Source organism: Zonotrichia albicollis, chromosome 1 (assembly GCF_047830755.1).
Source record: "Zonotrichia albicollis isolate bZonAlb1 chromosome 1, bZonAlb1.hap1, whole genome shotgun sequence".
Taxonomy (NCBI): domain Eukaryota; kingdom Metazoa; phylum Chordata; class Aves; order Passeriformes; family Passerellidae; genus Zonotrichia; species Zonotrichia albicollis.
Genome location: NC_133819.1, coordinates 140,379,369 through 140,398,794, shown reverse-complemented (window position 1 = coordinate 140,398,794; position 19,426 = coordinate 140,379,369). Strand labels below are relative to the sequence as shown.

The following is a 19,426-nucleotide window of genomic DNA, read 5'->3' as shown; positions in this document are numbered from 1 at the left end:
ACAGTATTGGTTTATAGCATTTCTCTTCAGCACAAATACCATCTATTTATAGCAGACGACACTTCAGCTTCAATAATACACATTCTTGGTTGCTTTGTGTGATTACATCCTTTAGTACTCTAATTGGTCAAACTTTTGAAAATCATGAAATTTATACCATAAGTAAGACCTTTTGTTACTAATGAGTCACCCTTATTTGATATCTTCCTATTACACCTTTTCCTCACTCAGGTAATGAAGATCTACTTAAATCAGTGAGTCAGAAAGCCAAACCAACAAAACACACCAATTAAACATGAAACAGCTGTGCTGTTTGCATCTTAAGAAAAATAATAATAAAAATCATGAACATAATTAAAAATTGATTCAATAAAGAGGTTCTTCATGTGTCAAATGTCAAATGCCTCAAATGTCTCTCATTTTAGGGTAATAGGAGTATCATTAATTTTAATCCTAAAATCATTTATTTTAAATAAATTTGACTCCTTGCATTTATTTGACTCCTTGACTGCCTTTCCTTCATTACTATAAATTTTGTTCAGCTGATATGAAGGATCACAGACTCCAAGACACAAAGATATTTGTTTGTCTTGACAACATTAGTACAAAAATAGTTTAAGTTTTTTTATAAGTAATCTTTGTGCTGCTCGGTTTGCATCTTTATCGCGCATTAGAGGCCACACCTGTGGTATGAAAATTTTCACAATAGAAGAAACAAGCAAAAGGAAATCTTTAGAGACAATTTAATACTAGCAAATTACTGGACCAGAAGAAATAGCCTTAAATTACTCCACATGAGACTGGATATTAGTAAAAATGTGTTAACCAAAAGGGCTGCCAAGCACTGGGACAGGCTGCCCAGGGAAGAGGAGGAGTCACCATTCCTGGAGATATTTACAAGACATGTAATATGCTATTTATCAGCATGGTTTAGTGGCAAAATTGGCAATGTTGGGTTTATAGTTGGACTTGATGATCTAAAAGGTCTTTTCCAATCTGACTAATTCTAAGATTCCATGAGCGTTTTAGCATATGTTTGGTCATATATTGATACTTTAGTAGATATCAATACATATGGACTCATTAATGAATACAAAATTTCATTTTGTCCTTTGCAATTTGATACATGCAGTATGGATGCCAAGATTTAGAATGGAAGTTCTGATCCCTCTCTGCCTAGCCCTGCTGGAGTCTCCATAATCAATTGCTGGTGGGTTTTTTTCATTGTAGGCTTTATGTATTTTTCTGTTTTGTTTTGCTTAGCTTAAAGTTATTTTAAGCCCATCAATTCTGTCTATCTGTACTCACCACTGTCTTTAATAAGTCAAAAAGAAAATCTTCTAGTCACAAAATTTGACCAGCATCCATAGAACAGGATGTAGTGTGTTCAAATTTCCTAGGATGTCCAATCCAATGGGCATTCAAAAGCACCTCAACCCACCCTTACTTCTCAATCTGTTTCCTTGTAATTATAGCAATGTACAAGACACTTGGCCACAGAGGGGCTGGATGACTACAAAAAGATGTAGAATTCAGTGAATTAATTCATACACATTTTCATTCAGTCAGTATTTAATTCAAGGGCAGATTAATGTTCACTCCACTCTGTTGCTCAGTATCATTGAGCTATATAGTGTAGTAAACAATATATTATAGGTATAGTTCATTATCAGTGGTATCTCTACAAGAACAACATCTCAAAATATCCAAATTTCAAAAAGAAATTTAATGTCCTCCAAAAACATTTAGGTTTCAAAGGAATTTTAGAAGCATTGTAAAAAGTAAAATAATGTACACCTTGAACTTTAGGGTCTTGATGCTGCCTTCTTTGTTCATGTCTCATCATAGTGCATGAATTTTATTTTGTTTGACTAATAGTAAATTTAATATTTGGTCAAGAAAATAAATGATTTTTCATAATTCATGTTAGTCTTTCATGTGTTTGCATTACCCTAGTAGTGGTCAATCATATTAATAATAGCAACTCTTCTTAGAAAAAGCTACATATTTTTAAGCCTTGTCTTCCTCCAGTGACCAGTAAAAACAGTGAAAAAGTTTAATTTATCACACTTACCATGATAACTAAGTACAAAGAAGCCACTGGTAGTAAAGTCACTGTGAAACTTTATCAGAATCTGATTGGAAGTGCTATAGACTGATTCTAGCGCAGTGTTGCCACTAAATTGTCCAATTTGAGGGGAAGTTTGATCTGGTCCATCCCTAAGAAAAACAAACAGAATAATTTTTTTTTTCTTTCTCTGGTCCAAAAATTTAATATGATTTCTCCAAATTTTAAGTGAATGCAGTAAATTTTCCCTGGATTACACTAAAAGGCATGAGACAACTAAAATAAGATAAACCAGACAACAAGGGCTGAAGACCTTCTCATATCCTATATGTGTACCAAAAACTAATTCAACCACCTTTTGAAAGTCAAATTCTTATTTTCTAATAAAAATTTCAGACAATTCAAAATTATTGAATTTGTGATTGTACTTCCTCTACTTGTCATAACCTCTGATCACATTACTGTATCTCTATGTTCAAATGTGGGTATCAGAAAATAAATGAAATTAATAACTGTTCATGTCCATCAGTCTTTTTAATCTGATAGATTATAGGAAAATTAAGAGATAAATAGTGTTGTTATAATTAATTTAAAAAAATAAATTAAAAATACAAGAATGAATATAGTCTTTGGCAAAAATAAACCCAAAATGCTTGCAGACTGCTGAATACAAGATTCCCCTTGAAAACTGCATGTTGACATCAATAAATGCACATTTTATTTCCAATGCTTATTCTAAGTTATTTTTAGATATCCTGTATTGTCAGCATATTTTAACCTAGATTTTCCCCCTAATTAATAGATTTAATGTTATTATTTATAGTTTATATTATATATGGATAGATACAAATTGATTTAAAATTTATTTCTATGAATGATTCAGAGTTTTCTCAATCAATGTGTCACTCTGTTATGAATTTTATATAAATGGTCATGTCTTTTTGATTCAGGTAGTCATGGTTTACCACTGTGGGTAGGTATTAATATTATTTTTGGTAGCTTAAACCAAAACTGAGTATGATAAGCAGCTGAATAATTTCTTGAGTCTTTCTTCATATGAATGTACTGATATTATTTTGTACTATTTATTATGATTTCGACAATACATGTACTGCTCAAAAGATCATTGCTACCTTATGGAGAAATGAAACACTCATTTCAATAGAAAAATTTAATTAAAGTTAGTACTAAACAACAGTGGAACTGTACAGAGGACAGCATCATGATACAAGAGTATTAAATGTTCATCCTTATTTCCTTCCAGATTAGAATTGTCAAATAGTAAGCAAAAGATGTTTAAATTTAAAGGTTTTTTTTTAATAGTTATTAGCATAATATATTTTAAAAAACCGAATAAAAAATACAGATATATTTTATTTTGAAAATTTTGTCGTAATATGTTTGTCCAAATTATGGCACATCAACCCTTTCCATTCTGTTTTAGCAAGGAATTTGTGTGCTTTGAAGCATTTGAATTGTGAATAAAAGGGTTTTTTTTTTTCATTGGAAAGTGCTATAAAATTTTTAATAAAAAGTATCCCAGAAATGGTATAGGCTACAAAATTAAATAGCCATCATGTATACAATACAATTTTTACACGTGTACAAATGAGGACTAAAGCCATTAAATGTGTTCAAACACGTGCTGGAGGCATTAATGTGATAGGCTGCTGGTGAGGGTCATCATGCAGAGCCACGACAGACATGGATTCAAGTACACAGGGAATAGAATTTGTTTACAGTTATTGTAAACTCAATTCGCTTTGTCATAGCCAAATCAAAAAGAGCCTCTCATTTTATGTACTCTTAAGAATAAAAGAAGCCAACTTGGAAGAAATTAATGAGGTCTTGCCCTACTTTAGTTTCTAGTAGCTTTTCCTAAAACACTAATAGACACATCTGAAACTCCTTATCACTCCTTTCTTAAGTAGTATTTTTCTTGATTGTTGATGAGCTATTATAGCATACCTCTGTATGCTTTTCTTTGTTGACAAACTGAGAAACACTATCATTGTTTTTAATTTCTTGTCCACTGCTATCTAGAGAGAATGGTCCATTGAAAAACGTGGATTGGTGCAACTCAATAATTTCTCCTAGACAGAACACCAGTTTCAAGGGGAAAATCAAAAATATATTCTTTTAAATTTCTATTTGGGTAAATAGTGTCATATGAAGATTAAATAAATGCCAAAAGTGTTTTCTTACCAGACAGTTATGAAATCATATATTGGCTCTGTTTGGAGAACTGTGAAATTGATGTAGATTCCATTCCCAGGTGGTACTCTTACAAGCCAGAAGCAGTCTTGAAAGTTTGGATACTCATCAGGGTATCCTGGAGAGTATATGGTGCCATTCATTGCAGTTATGTTTCCTCCACACAGAGCTATAAAAAAGACATTTTTTTAAAATAGCCAGTAAATGCTTTTTGCATTTTACTTAGACTATATCAAAGCTCTAGTTTTGAACAAATTTGCTACACTTAACTTCATTGCATATGACCATTCCTGTGCAAAGAAAAGAGATTTTACTCAGCTTTTTGCAGATTCAGAAGTCTATTTTGACAGTATTTGTCAAATATAAAAGTAAAATAATAGTCATTCTGATGCAACAAATACTATCAGAAATGGAATTGAATAAATATGTATACATATAGGTGGAAATTCCCTACACAACTGAAAATTACGTTATTAGGGCTTTGTGTAAATTTCAGCTACAAATCGGCAACAAATCACATTAATTAATTTTGGTTGGCTATCTTCTTGTGACCATAATTTCATGTATGGTCACAAGAAGATAGCCAACCAAAATTAACACATGAAAGAAGGCACATACAAGGTTGAGGGGTGGGTGAAGATTAGAGGGGAATTTCAAAATTCAAACATTGTGTCCTACAGTATGAATAGTAATTTTGCATTTATGGATATAAATTCTGGTACATAAAGTAAGAGTTCTCTCTGTAATATGTGTGAAAGAGTGCTAATTTTAGACACCATACAGTGCAAGAGGGACCATACAGATTCTGGACTTTGATAACTCTCTATTTCTGAAAAACTATTAGTCCAAACTAGATTGTTTTCTCTATACAGATTTCAGATGTATGTTGAATATGACACCATCCAGTTATTACAGAAGAGAAATGTTATACAAGCTTAGCTCTGGAAAAGTAAGCAAAGCTTAAAATTGTATCATTTGCTTTATTTTGCATACTTTCATTTTGCTCACTCCACCCCACAAGGTGCATGGTATGGCAACGCAGATTTTCTAAAATATGTTTACAAATCTTCAACCAGAGCAGTTTTGACACATGCATTTGACATATAGGAATTATGCATCATTTGCATTTAGCAGAAAAAAATGCTATGGTTTATGTTTATAAACTTTGGTGCTGAACTCTATGGTAAGAAGTGATGCACAGTGACACTTCAACCATTCAGACTCAACAGCTTGGGCGCTGCTTTTTCTTCAGCTTTAACCTTAAACACTCAAGGGGGTTTGAGCAGTACAGATGGAAATGGTTTTGCAGCCAGCTCTTAGGGGAGTGAAAACTTGGTCTGATGACTGTCAGGGAACAAGACTTCTTGGAAAAGGAGAGGAAACAGAATCCAAACAGGTTAAAGCAAGGAAGATGAGTTTAGAAGGGTCGGAGAGTGTTAGATGATGCTGAGCACAGGTTGAAGGAACGTTAGGTGCATGGGGATGCAAGATGAGAATAAAACTGTTTAAACAGAAGCAAGTTTAGTCCTATTTAATTCAGATTGTCTGCTTCAAGATATCTGAGGAATTAAAAAAGCCTTTCTATATCTTGCCTTACAATAAAGCCAATACAATGAAAGCAAATACAAATTCAAGACATGCCATGTATTTCTGGTACTAGGTGTACACAAAAAAGCCAACTTCATTTTAATGCTTTTGAACACAAAGCCTTTATCTTAAATCAAACCAAGTGAAACTAGAAGATAACTCATTATCCTTTTCCTGCAACAATAAAACAAAACAAAACTAAACAAAAACCCAAAAACCAACTCAAAAATATCTGTAGCATATAAAAATGTCACAAACCCTTTACTTTACTAAAAATACCACAGTAAGTATCAGCACAAACCCCCATGTAATTTAAGAAATTTGTCTAGGGGTTGAGTAGTGTTGACAGTCTGTAATTATGCATCTTAAATCTCTTTTATCAAGTTGGTGGATTTTTTAATCTTCATTTTTCATATCAAATTAAGTAGAAACAAAGAACATTCAGCTACTGTTCAGGAACTTCATCGAAATTGATACTCAGAAACAACATGCTTTGGACATCTTACAATTTTCTAATTAAATTATTGGTTCCAGTAAGGTATTTCAAAGAAACAGAATCTCTGCATTCAATACATTGTTTTGATTGTGAGGCACAGAAAATACAACAAGAACGAGCTAACAGGAAAAGCTAAGTGTTTAGCAGTTAAGACATGAACTGCTAAGGCATTACTACTCCACAAGATCCAGAAAATGGGTGGTGAAACTTAATTATAATGAATTAACTTCTTCCACTTTCAAAAAAATGACAATGTAGGTGCCATCTGTCTTTTATATTATAAAGCTTCCCCCTCTGAATTCAGTACCAGTTAGGTCCTAATTTCCCTACCAAATCCCCCCAAAATTGCTAAGGTTCACTTGAGTCCAGCAGGAATTTTGAATAATGAAGCTTTTCATTCAAGTACCTAAATTTGGGTATATGGTGCAAAATATAATGAAAAAATCCAGAAAACAGGGGAGCTTTTTATTTTCTATTTGGGTGGTTGCATTTGGTTTTGGAGATTTTTTGGTGGTGGGGTGCTGTTGTGCTGTTGGGGGGTTTTATTTGGGCATTTCTCTCCTATGTGATTCTGAGGATGCCATTCTCAATGCTGTTTCACCATTCAATATGAAGGGGAGCTAGGCCTTAAGTGGAGGACTGACCTTCTTTGGCCTGCTGCTCAGAAACAGGTTCCTTTCAACATAGCTAGGGAAGAGATAAACACTTCTACAGAACCACCACAGTCATTCTGTCTCCGTAAAATTATAGCTGTGTGCAATTCACAGTCCCTGCAACCTTCTTTTTTGTTTCAAGCACAAGTGAAAAAAACAAATGTAAAAGGCCAAAAAAATGTAATTTAAAAAAAATTCAGAAAAAACCATATGTACAAATGATTTCACAGAGCACTGGCTGGAGGACAATTTCATTCTAGACCACGTTTATCATTTCTTACTAACTGATAAGAAAGAACATAAGTGGCCAGAATTGGTAAATTCAATTTTTGAAGACTTCTTTCTTGATTTAGTCCACAGTTTTTACTTCATTGCCTCATCTAGATTAAAAGCTGCATGGGTCTCCATATTCCAGACTTTAAGCTTCACCTTCCAAAAGCAAACATAGTATCTCAGATAAGTTTTAAGAGACTGCATATTACAAAACATTTCAGCTTCTCTGCTGAAATTTTAAAGTGTAAAATTGAATACTTCCTTTGCAAAGACTACACTGTAAATATACAGGCCTCTGTAAATCAAAAGCTGAAATGACTTCAGTTAACAGTCTTAGGAAGACTTTCAAAGGATGAAGGGTTTATAGGTCACCTGGAACGTACCTTCACATCTGGGGAGAGGATGATTCCAGTTGCGGCTGATGCCATGAAGACAAGTTAGAGCTGAATTTCCAATCAATGTGTAGCCAGGAAAACACTCAAATGAAATGGTTTGTCCCACAGTAAAGTCATTTCCAATAACAAAACCATTACGAAATGGTCGAGGATCAGGACAGCTTTGTAGCTGATATGCTGAAATAAATAATAATAAGGGTGAAAAAATCAGTAAAATAAAAATTCTGATTATCTTAAAAATAAGAATTTTAATTAGAATAGAAATAAAAGCCTATATGATGGGAACTAAATTTTCATGATGCTCGTGATCAAATCACTGATTTTACACCTGGAGAATACAGTGAAACCAGCTATACTTCTGTGCTGTTAGGTACATTTATTTTTGCTGTTTGAAGATACTGTTCTGAGATAGATGAAGTGCTTCTCTGATCCAATAGGAGTTGTCAGGTTTTACATTCTTGTGTTTAAGGAAAAAGAGAAATAAACATGTCTATACTTTTATTTGTTTTTCCCAGAAGAGTTAAAAGGCTCTATAATGAACTGGAATATCAAAGACTTTATAGTGAACAAGTCCAATTTGAAAACAAGCTTTTCTCACACATCTTGGTAATTTTTTTCAAGAAGATTTGAAGCATTGTCTTCCTATTACCAATGTGAGAACAAAAAAGCTGTGTACAGTCTGAAGTATAAGAATATCATGTCGTATATATTTGAAAGAATCCATTTTGTCCTATGTGGTTAAAACAGAGAAAAGAACTTACCAGTTTTTTGACAAATGACAACATCTCCAAAATTAGCACTGTTACTAATAATAATATATGGTCTTAGGTTTTTACTGTCCTAAGCACTTTACACCTCAAATTGACTTTTTCTTTAAAAGCTAATTCTTTTTACAGTGGCTCACTTCCAGAATGTTACATGGAGTTCAAATCAATTTGTACTTGTTACTATTAAAAGAGTAGTAGGAGACTGCTCTAAAGTAAAATCTCTTTAAATCACTCTTAGGTGCTATTCGTATAACGAAAACAGGTCTACTTTAAAATACACATTTGACCTTTTTTCATGAACAGTGGTGATCTAATCCCTTTTAAATGAAAATGCAATTCTATAAATAGAACTATGATCTCGTGATCTTCAGCAGCTCAGGATGACCTACTTGGGTACAAAAGAACAAGAACCTTCAGGAAATGATGAACTAGGAAATAAAATGGATTTGTTGATTGTTGGGTTGGCATTAATTTGCACAAACCTACATTCATCCAGTAATACAAAACAATATTTAGATGTATACCTTCCAGAACCCATTACACTAAATTAAAATTCCAGTATGCTTCCAAACATTAAACAGAGATGTTTCTTTTGTAAAGACATGCAAAATAAATTAATATTCCAATCAGCTTCAGATATTGGTAATTATGTGTTTGCTGGAATTTGACTGGATTTTAATGAAAAACTATGCAATTAATTGTTTTTTTTCATCTTTACTTTCTTCATTCTTCTGTTTTATCTCAATGTTTAAAGCTTGGCATCAAAACACATAGAATCTTTCATATTTATTTTTAGGAACCCCCAAAACTCCATAAAATCTATAATAACCACCTTGCTCTCTCTCATTAGAATGTCCAAATCTCACCTTGATATACAATATGAAATCCTTGTTTGTTCTGTGAGTAATCACTGTGAAAGTATAGGCTGGTTTCATGAGTTGTGCTGAACAGAGAGGCTGGTAGCTGAGGGCCACTTAGTCTTCCAATAACAGTGCTAGTTTCTGTAGATCCACTCCTAACCTCTAAGTAATCGTGTATGGTCTCCGTTGAGAAATTCAAAAATTGCAAATGGACACCTGAAAAACATTGTCAGTAAATAGACACCATCAGTACCAAAACCAGGAGGGAAAAAAAAGTGTGTTCGTTGTATACTGATAATTGCAGAAAATAACCAGGTGGAAATCTATGTGCTACCTGGCAAGCATCTGTGTATTTCACAGTTCTGATGCGTGTGGGATGCACATCTGCCAGCAATCTTTAAATTGGACTAGATGGTGAGCAGAAAGGCCTCAGGTCCAGCTCAGAGTATCAGGCAGGCAGAGCCTCTGCTGGTACCCAAGGATTCGTGAAAGCAGAGTGCATGGGGAACACATGTGAATGTTACTCACACATACACTGTGATATATGATGGTTTTGGTGAAAAAAACTTTCTGATTATTTGGTTCAGTAAGGAATAGGAGGGCAGCTTATATCTATTAGCAACTTATCTCTCCTAATCTGGTGATGTATTACAAAAATTATGCAGGCTGAGAAGAAAATTCTATGCACTGAATGATTTATAGGGCTCTTAAACATTTTCCTGTTTTTATAGCATTTTTCTATACAAGTTACAACAAAGAAAATTTGCAGTTTGTCTGGATCTATTGCAACTATGGCATGATAATGCACTAGTTTCACTAGAAAGATGATTGAGTCCTACTGGTGTTTCTGGCAAAGACAATCAACAAAATTTCATATAAAACTGAAAGTAAAAGATATAATGTCAGGTAAATTATTGAAAGTCATGAATAGCTTTGTAACTACTGAACTGTAATACCTAAATAGTGTTTCTCACTGTCCTTTAGAACTTTTCCCTCAGATATTATGTAAAGTTTATAAAAGATTTTCTGAAGCATGAAACATTTTATATGCAAGTTATGTTCATAATTCAATTACTGTTACCCTGATAATTTGTCTTGCTTTATCTGAAGACAGTCTATAAGTGATAAGAAAGCATTTTTAAGTGTCATTCTTTGACTTTGTCAGCCTTCCAAATATTTCCTATACAGAGAATCAAGCTATATTCAGTCTTTGCCCTTTCTCTATCATACTTTGGCCTTTCATTGGATCCTGTGAACCATACACTTATCCAAAGTTTAAGCTGTCATTAACAGCTGCCAGCTCCTGTGACCTTGCTATCAGATTTTTCTTCTTTCGTGAACTTTCTTTGATACAAAAGTATAAATATGTTTTCACAAATCATCCTGCTCTCTGTATTACGCTGTCTTTCTCTTCAAGTTTCTGAACCATATCAATCTTCAGAACTATTCATCCCTTGCTCTGCCAGTAGCACTGGCCTCTATTTGTCTGAAACTTCAGCTTGTTAGACAGATTTATTCTTTTTCCCATGTCTTTTTGCAGTTTAGACATCCTGCTTGAAAGATTAGTTAATATATTTATCTATGCAAATAAACACAGTGTCCTTAGTAAAAACATTATTCCATTAGCTAATATACAGTGAAGAAGCTTGTGATCTGTAACTTATAACTGGGAGAAAGCCTTTCTAAAAAGAGTTAAACAAGTGAAAGTCTATAGAAGGTCCCCATGATGGTGTTTTTGAGTTTTTCTATTTACTACACAGAAGAGTTGGACATGCCTCCACTAGATCAGAGTCACAGCATCACTAAAACCAGTTTTAGCCATCATTCCTTCAAAAGTAATATTTTTATTTTTTACACTGAAATTTTATTTTAATATTCAATTTAGTTTCAAACATATCTCACTTAAAAAAGGTAAAAAACATCAAGCATGTTTCAATCAGTGCAGCTTTAGTTTTCTTCTAGGAAATGAATAATTTCATTTTCCTATACATGAACTGAAAATAGTTCATAAATCCAGTGAATAAACTTCAGTTGGTACAAAGCAGTTCAGAGGTATTGATTTTGGTGGTTAAACTTACTTATCCAAGAAACTGTTTCCAAAACTTCAGGAGCTGCATCTCCTGCCTAATGGAATTAAAACTACATAGTATGTTAACAATGTAGAGTGCAAATAGCAGTCTGAAGAGTTAAGTTAGAATTATTGGACACATAAGCCTGGCAGACTGCAAGCAAAGAAAATGGAGTAAGGAGTCAGTATGGGAAGAGAGACAGGATAGCAGTAAAGTGAGGGAAGAGGCAGATGGCAATGTATTTGGGATAAAAAGACAGCAGGTTCTGGATGCAGTTGAACGTACCATTTTGTTAAATTTGAAATTTAAGCAATATTTCAGATTTTTATTATCTCTTCTTTATTAGCAAATGTCTTTGGAATCATCTGTCAAAATATCGTGTTCCCTTATAGCTCTGAATATTCTTTTCTCATGTGGATTTGATCCAGAAATAATGTACCTACTACTGCTATAATTTCTTTTTGATAACTTAACAAGCAGAAATTGATTTGTGATTCTAGACAGCACCATGACTCATAATGAAGCACTACAAATTGTCCCGTCAGGCTATCTAAAAATTCAGGTATTGGCAGAATTAAAGCGTCAATGCTATTTCTATAAAGTACTAAGACAAAAAAAAAAAAAATCAATTATTGACTGTAATCTTGTGTGTTTGAACAAAATGCAAACAAACAAATTGGGTTCTATATAGAAATCCCCATTTTAATATAATGTATTTCCCCCAGATAGAACAACCCATGCAGAACAATTGGCTTTCATATAAATCATAAGTGAACTAGACTCATGGGATTTCTAACAAAAAAATCCACAGAAATTATTTTAAAAAGAGGAGGGAAAGAATCTGAACCTATGCAAAGGAGAATGCTATTCGGGATGTCACACTCATTCTGTAAGACCCAGAAATTAAGTATCATCAAGTAAAGAATAGGGCAGAAGATGGTAAGTATAAATTAGAAAACGGTAAGGCCTGTCAAAGAAAACCAGCACACCATTCAACTAGCATATTAAGAAAAAAAAATCCAAGTGCACATGCTCCTCAAAAAGTGCCACGTGTTATAAAAAATTAGATGGGACAGCTCTTCTGGCTGGCTTCAAATAATGATTTCACAATAAAATATGCATAGGATCCACCCAAAGTTGTTCAAGGTGTTAGCAAATATAATTAAAATGCTGATAGTATATATACAAAACCATAGTGAAATAAGAGACATTCTAGTGACTTGAAAAAGGCTGAATTTACATTCACCTTTAAGACAAAAAAAAGGACCTGGGAAATGTCAACTACAGGTTCGTTGCAGTCCTTGGAAAAATTATGGAACTTGTTTTTTTTAACGCAATTTCCAAACATATAAGAGACAAAAGGAGCATTCATCATGGATTTTCTAATAGAAAATAACAGTTAATCAACCAGCATATTCTTCTATTATTAAATTGGCAAAGGGAGAAAAGTGTATATAACATACTTTCACCCTGCTGTGGCTTTTGACTTGGTCTATAACATTCTCATCTGAAAGCTGAACATACATGAGCTTGATGAATGGAAAGGAAGTCAGTTAAAAATTAACATAACTTTGAGGCTCCAAGGGTGATAATCAGCCATTCAATGCTTGGCAGCCAGTAACAAGCACAACATTCTGTAGGTTGCTATGGAAGTTTACACTGGTTTATGTCATCAGAAGAGACTTGGAAAATGAGAAGGCATCCTCAACAAATGTGTGGAGGATACTAAACTAAGGGTTATGGATGATATATTAAATGACACAATTTTTCTCTGAAGAACATTAAAAAACTTAAGGACTGAGTATATAAATGTTTCTTAAAGGTTTGCACAAGGAGAGGTGCAAAATTCTACATCTGGAGTACAACATCCTTATCTATTACAGTCTGGGGATGGATTAGGTGAGCAGCAGCCCTAGTGAGACAGTTCCACCAGTCCTGGGCTTGATCCAGTGTTTCTGACAATTCTACTTTGAGTGGGAAGTTTGACAGCTGTAAGTGGGAGGCTTCTACATTTCTATGCTGCTTTGAGTTTCATTTAGGATATGCAAAGAAGCTTAATGATAAAATAATTAATTAAATGTAGCATTAACTTCTAAATTGATCTGGTGTGAAATATTCATGATAGCTACTTTTTATTTGTTGGATTTATGGTTTCACAAAAAGATAAATCAGTTCTGTAAAGTTAGAAAATTGTACTGAATTCTGATTAAACAATTTTGTCTTTATCAGAAAATGCTGGCATATATTAAATGAAAAACCAAGACCCTTGCAACTTTTCTATTTAAATATTTCTTTTAAGATTTTGTTAACTTTTTCAAATGGATTATTATTACTTGTGGGTTTTTGCTGGCATAAAGATTAGCAATATTTTAAAATCCATGTTCAGTGTTTTGCACTGTTAAAAAAGCAATTTTAAATCCATAAAACAGCACATACCAAACCCAATAGGCAGTTTTATTGTCCATGTGCAATCCAAACTGCTAGGATAGTTGCCAGGAAACCCTGGACTGAGAATCACTCCACTGAAGTCTGACATGCCACCACCACATTGTGCTAAAAAAAAAAAACAACAAACCAAAAATATTTTTCAGAAGAGTCAAATGAACAAAAAATAATCTGTAACATTGAAGATCCTTAGAGCATTAATAATATAATAATACCTAGGGTTATATTTACACAAATACACAAACATGTCTTTACCGCTAAATGTCTGTTAGAAATTCATTTACAGGTAGGTACCTTGCAACTTAGTATCAGCTCTGAGTTGCGTAGATTTTAACTTGGGGGATACATGCACCCAAAATAGAACAGATTACAGAACTGCAGAATCATTTAGGTTGGAAAAGACCTCCAATATTATCAAGTCCAACCTTTAACTGATCATCACCTTGCCCATTACACTACGACACTAAATTGCACATCCACCCACTTCCTAAGCACCCACAGGGATGGTGACTCCACCATATCCCTGGGCAGCCCATTCAGTCAAGAAATGATCTGAAATTCCTGACCACCTTCCCCATAAAGAAATTCTTCCTGATGTTGAACCTGAACCTTCCTAGGTGCATCTGGAGTCTCTGTCCCCTCATCCTGTCAGTGGCTGCCTGGGAAAAGAGATCAGCCCCACCTGGCTACAGCCTCCTTTCAGGGAGCTGTAGAGAGTGATAACATCTCCCTGAACCTCCTGTTTGTCCAGGCTGAACACCCCCAGCTCCCTCAGCCACTCCACATAAGACTTGTGCTTCCACCAGCCTCATTTCCCTAATGCTTGCTCTGCACTTTGTCTACCAGAACTGTCCTTGTGACAGGCAAACAGGACACACCAGCTTATAGCAGGGCTGAGACAATTGTGCTTGTTTGTAAAGGAGCATCTGAATAATATAAGATAATGTATTATAAAAAGACTTTGTACTATAAGCTATTCAAGAGACCTTTTAAAAAGTGCATTTGTACCCTTTTGTTCTAAAAGTGAGATAAACAAACTTAGAAAAGTAAACATACGTACACTTCCAGAAATTAGGCTAAATTAATATCTTAATTTTATTTTAGTTTTCAGGCATGGCAACAGTAAATAAAATTACTTAGACATCCATATTGCATTTAAGGATGGTAATTATGATAAACAGAATTTTGTTTATAAGTTTAGTCCAAGTAAAATTTGCTACAGTATTTGAAACACAATTAAAAATCAATACTTGCAAAAAAAAGGAAAGATATATGAAAAAAGGTCACCAAATTTTTCGCACAGCATCTATATATTCAGAATTTACCAAGAGCAGTGCAATTATAATATCAGACTTCCTAACCATATGCTAATGCGTAATGATAAAAATTGAAGACTAACTCCTGAAAAAATTCTTACAAATATCTCAACCTTGTTGAATATTTATAAATTCTAAGCTGAGAGAGCTCAATATCTCACAGGAGGCTTTTAACACTCCACAGGATTAAGAACAGGATTATGTGAAGCAGCTCAAGAGGATATACATTAACATCTTGAAGAAAAGTAAAGCAAAAAAATCTTTAATGAGATCTACAGCATCCTGTTTTCCATACATTCAAGATTACAAATCCAGATAACTTTTATTGTTAGAGAACCCAAACAAAAAGGCATTTATATGCAGTGAAAAAGATTACAACTAGAAGGAGTTTTACATTCCTCACATTATTTATCACATATAAAGAGTATATTTAAACACACTTCATAAGTTTCATTTTGGTTTCTGACAGGTTTTCTGTGCTTTTCCCAATAATATTATGGACATATGTATAATTTTATTTAAAAAATAATGTATCTTCTCAAATTTGGTAGACATGCTTATGTTGAATTCATTAGAGATGAAAATGTAATGTTATTCCTATCGTCTGCAATTGCCATTACTCTTCTGGGGAAATGAGTCCTAAACCAATTAGCTATGTTGCAAAGGTTTCTGGAAGTGTCATTCCTGATAGTGAATTGATGATATATCTGACTAGAACACATAGAATCATATAGAATAGTTTGGGTTGAAAGGGACAATGTGTTGTCCTTTTATTGCTTGGACATTTCAGGAAAGATTTGCCAACTTTAGTGTTCAGCAGCCTTTGAAAATCTCTAATTTAACTTGACCATTTTCACATTTAATTAAGTTCCTCCCATTCTCCCAATTCTTTCCACTACGTGTCTATTATTTTTGAGTTTTCTGGTTTCCTTATTCTGGTATATTTAGGAAAAATGATGGAAGCTGAACATACCTAAACATATTGGAATGGGATAATTCCATCTTCTTACTGGTCCCGGCATACAAGTGATATGTGAATGTCCCTAAAATGACACAATATTTGCTAATTCATATTAAAAATATATGATATACAGCATGTTAGTATTTCAACAAAAAGAATGTATAATTTAAAACATCATCAAAATGCACAAAACCAAAAAGGTAGAGTATTTACATTGTACACTGTGAATTGTTCCATGCCTTGAAAACAGCAGAGAAGACTGTGACTGTTAGCTCACTACATGATGGTGTCTATTAATATTATTTTTACAGTATTACAGAATCCAGCTGAATCCTATGCTTGTTTCAGTGTAAACCAAGGGTCTGGCAACTACAGGGCTAACTGAAGCAATGTTTGCATAGTATGGATGCCCATCAGGTGTTGAACATGACGAAATTTTACATACTATATAAATTATGTAAGCGTTGACTTTATGTTCTAAACTCATCATAGACACACCCTTTGTGTTGTTCATTGGCCTCGTGTAATTCTAACTACCTTCCAGAGAAAGCAAATAAAAATGGAAAATCTTCAGAGAAAACTGTACTTGGGATATCTTCCAAAACCATCTAGTCAGACTGCATACATCAGAAAAACTGTATGGTGGGAAGAAACATTACATGGGTGTTTGCACAGTCTATGCTCTTAAATTCTTTATTTTCTATGTTTTATTTTCTTTATTTCAGCCTTTACTGTGGCTTATCTGTTCATACTCACTTGTATTTAAGGTGGGAATTAAAACAAAGAAGCAAAAAATATTTCTCAGGCTGTTTCCAAGAGTGGCCAGTTAAAAGCAGGTAACAGGAGAAGAAAAATTCAATAGTCATTCTCAGAGCTGCAATAGGAGAACATCTGTTTTATCTGCTCTTGAAATGCTAGAAATCTGCAGGCATGACGAGGAATTCTACCTTGAAGGAGAATTAATTGGGATAGAGGTCCCAAATTGAAACAGCAATTGAAATCCAGAGGCAGACAAGACTACTTTTTTCGATCACTATAAACTAGTTTGTTTTCGGTTTTTTTGGTCAAAGAATATAATTCAGTTTCTATTTTTGATGCAACACATATAAACCCTGTATCTAATTTTTCACAGAATTATGTAAGATAACTATTTGAAAATATTAGCATTTTTAAGACTTCATTTAGTTAGTCTGACATCAACACTTTATGGGTGAGACTAATATTATTGGTACTTTGCTCATTCTTGCATATTTTGTTATTTTGCTCCAAAAGTTTCCCGAACTCCATTATAATGTGTTCATAATGTGCTGTTATATAGAAATTATTTTCTTCTTACAAGACTTTCCTTTTTTTCAGTACTTGGGTAATGTAATCATTTCCTGTCCTTTTGGCTCTCAAAGACCTAGATAAAGGAAGACTGTAGAATTTACAAACTCTTTTTGGGGAGTCTCAAGTAAAAACAATACCTGGTTTCGAATCTGATTCTATGGCATAACTGTACAAGTTTTTGATCTTCTTTCCTATAGGCAGACAAATTCCCACTGGTGATTTGCAATCACTACATCTCCCCTGGATATACCTTTTGTTACTGCAAGGACATTGGAAATTTACTTGGAAAAAATACACCCCTATTTGATAAATATTTTGGAGAAAAAAACCCAAGAAATTGCTGCAAGAAAACAACTGACACTATCCGATTTACTAAGAAAAGCAATTATTTCTTTCCCTTTTTTATTCTTAGTTCTTCTCTTTACTTACTTTCTTTTTCCTCCTGTGTATAGAGAAATACTATTAATTGTTCATCAAGTTATTTTAACTTTGCCATAGTGGTTCAGCTATAATTATCAAAAAAGCTATCAACACTAGATAACAACCTATAATCTCTAATGCAGAAGAAGCACAAAGCCATACACTTGTGATGGAATTCTTGGATAGTTTCTAATCCACTATCTGGTAGAAAAGCACACAGTCCTGTAAACTTACCATGTGCACACAATTCCTCAAGATCTCAGTGTCCATTTTGCACTGACAGGCCCAAACATAACCACATTAAAGAGCTGAAAGGCACCATTTGAAATAGGAAACTTGGCTTACCTGCAGAGAATAACCCTGGTCACACTGGAAAGACACCACATCTCCAACCATGTATCTGTCTCCAATTTTGATACCATTACTTGGGGTCTGTGGTTCAGGACAAGAGTCCAAACCTATAGCTAAGAAAAATAGAGAAGTTTAGTCATTCTAATGAACATAAAATTTTTTTTAGATCTGCATAGGACTGTGTACAGTGTACATAGGCACATTGTGTTGATAACCTTTGGGTGCTCTTGGGAATTAGCAGTTGTCTGTGGAAAAGTAGAATATTATTTTGGAACTACTGTATATAAGGAGAAAAAATATTCTTTCCTGAGTAAAGGAAAAGGATTGGTGCGGCAAAAAACACTTTCCAACCTGCAGTCTCAGTTCTAAAATTCCACTATCTCCTGGCACAGACTTATTCATTTCTACCTCCAGTCTCACTTGTAATTACAGCCTTTATCATTCACACTAGGAACACCTCTGCTATGCTTTACCAGCATGTGTTCTAGGGGAGGCTGGCCAACAATACATCAACTGCAAAACACTGGAAGAACAGTGCAAAGTAAAAGTGCTCTCCAGCATTCCATCCTCCACAAGTGTGACTCAACTCATTCATTTGTTTACACACACACACAGAGAGACAAACTCACACAGAGAATAAATATTTGCATCAGACTTCATCTAATCTGCTATGTTTAAAGAAGTACTTATAGAGCTATAACACTGATATTTTGAATTTCTGATTGCAATGGAAGCTTTTTTGCCAAGATGCCACATGCTTTTTTTCATGGTCATCAAAAAGAGAATTTTTTTTCCTTGCATCTACCCAGGAAGGTCCAGGAATGTAAGAAAGTATAATCAACTGAGTAGTTTTCTTTGCTAATGTGGGAATTAAAGCCTAGTTGTGAAGTAAGGACTATTACACAACTGGTCATCAGTACACAGGATAATAAAGAAACATTGTGGAATTCAATTATGGCCACCTATTTCCTCAGAACACTATCAAAATCTGCCTGTTTTAAAACTTACTGAAGTAACTGATCATTTCACGTAAGATTCTCACTAAGTAAAATCTACCACCTTAAAAGAGTGCATTTTTATACAATATGAAAGATGATAGCTAACAGAAACTTTTAGTCTGCAAATTCTATTTTCTGTTCTCAAACTAGAGCAGAGCAAAGAACCAGTTTTGAAAGCGAATGATGGACCTAAATCCACTTTTTACATTTCAGACATCTAGAAT

At 33.9% G+C, this 19,426-nt stretch overlaps 1 protein-coding gene across 7 annotated transcripts in view; it reads right to left on the bottom strand.

Moving 5' to 3' along the window:
* The window catches only part of CSMD3 (CUB and Sushi multiple domains 3), a 580,686-nt gene that overhangs the window by 83,925 nt on the left and 477,335 nt on the right, over positions 1–19,426 (bottom strand). For all 7 annotated transcript variants that reach the window (XM_074556146.1, XM_014263981.3, XM_074556154.1 and 4 more), the window contains 7 exons: positions 18,199–18,317; positions 16,117–16,186; positions 13,819–13,935; positions 9,320–9,529; positions 7,675–7,863; positions 4,274–4,451; positions 2,075–2,220 (listed from right to left, as the gene is read on the bottom strand). In XM_074556146.1, coding sequence (XP_074412247.1) covers positions 2,075–2,220; positions 4,274–4,451; positions 7,675–7,863; positions 9,320–9,529; positions 13,819–13,935; positions 16,117–16,186; positions 18,199–18,317 — 1,029 coding nt within the window. The remainder of the gene's footprint in view (positions 1–2,074; positions 2,221–4,273; positions 4,452–7,674; positions 7,864–9,319; positions 9,530–13,818; positions 13,936–16,116; positions 16,187–18,198; positions 18,318–19,426) is intronic.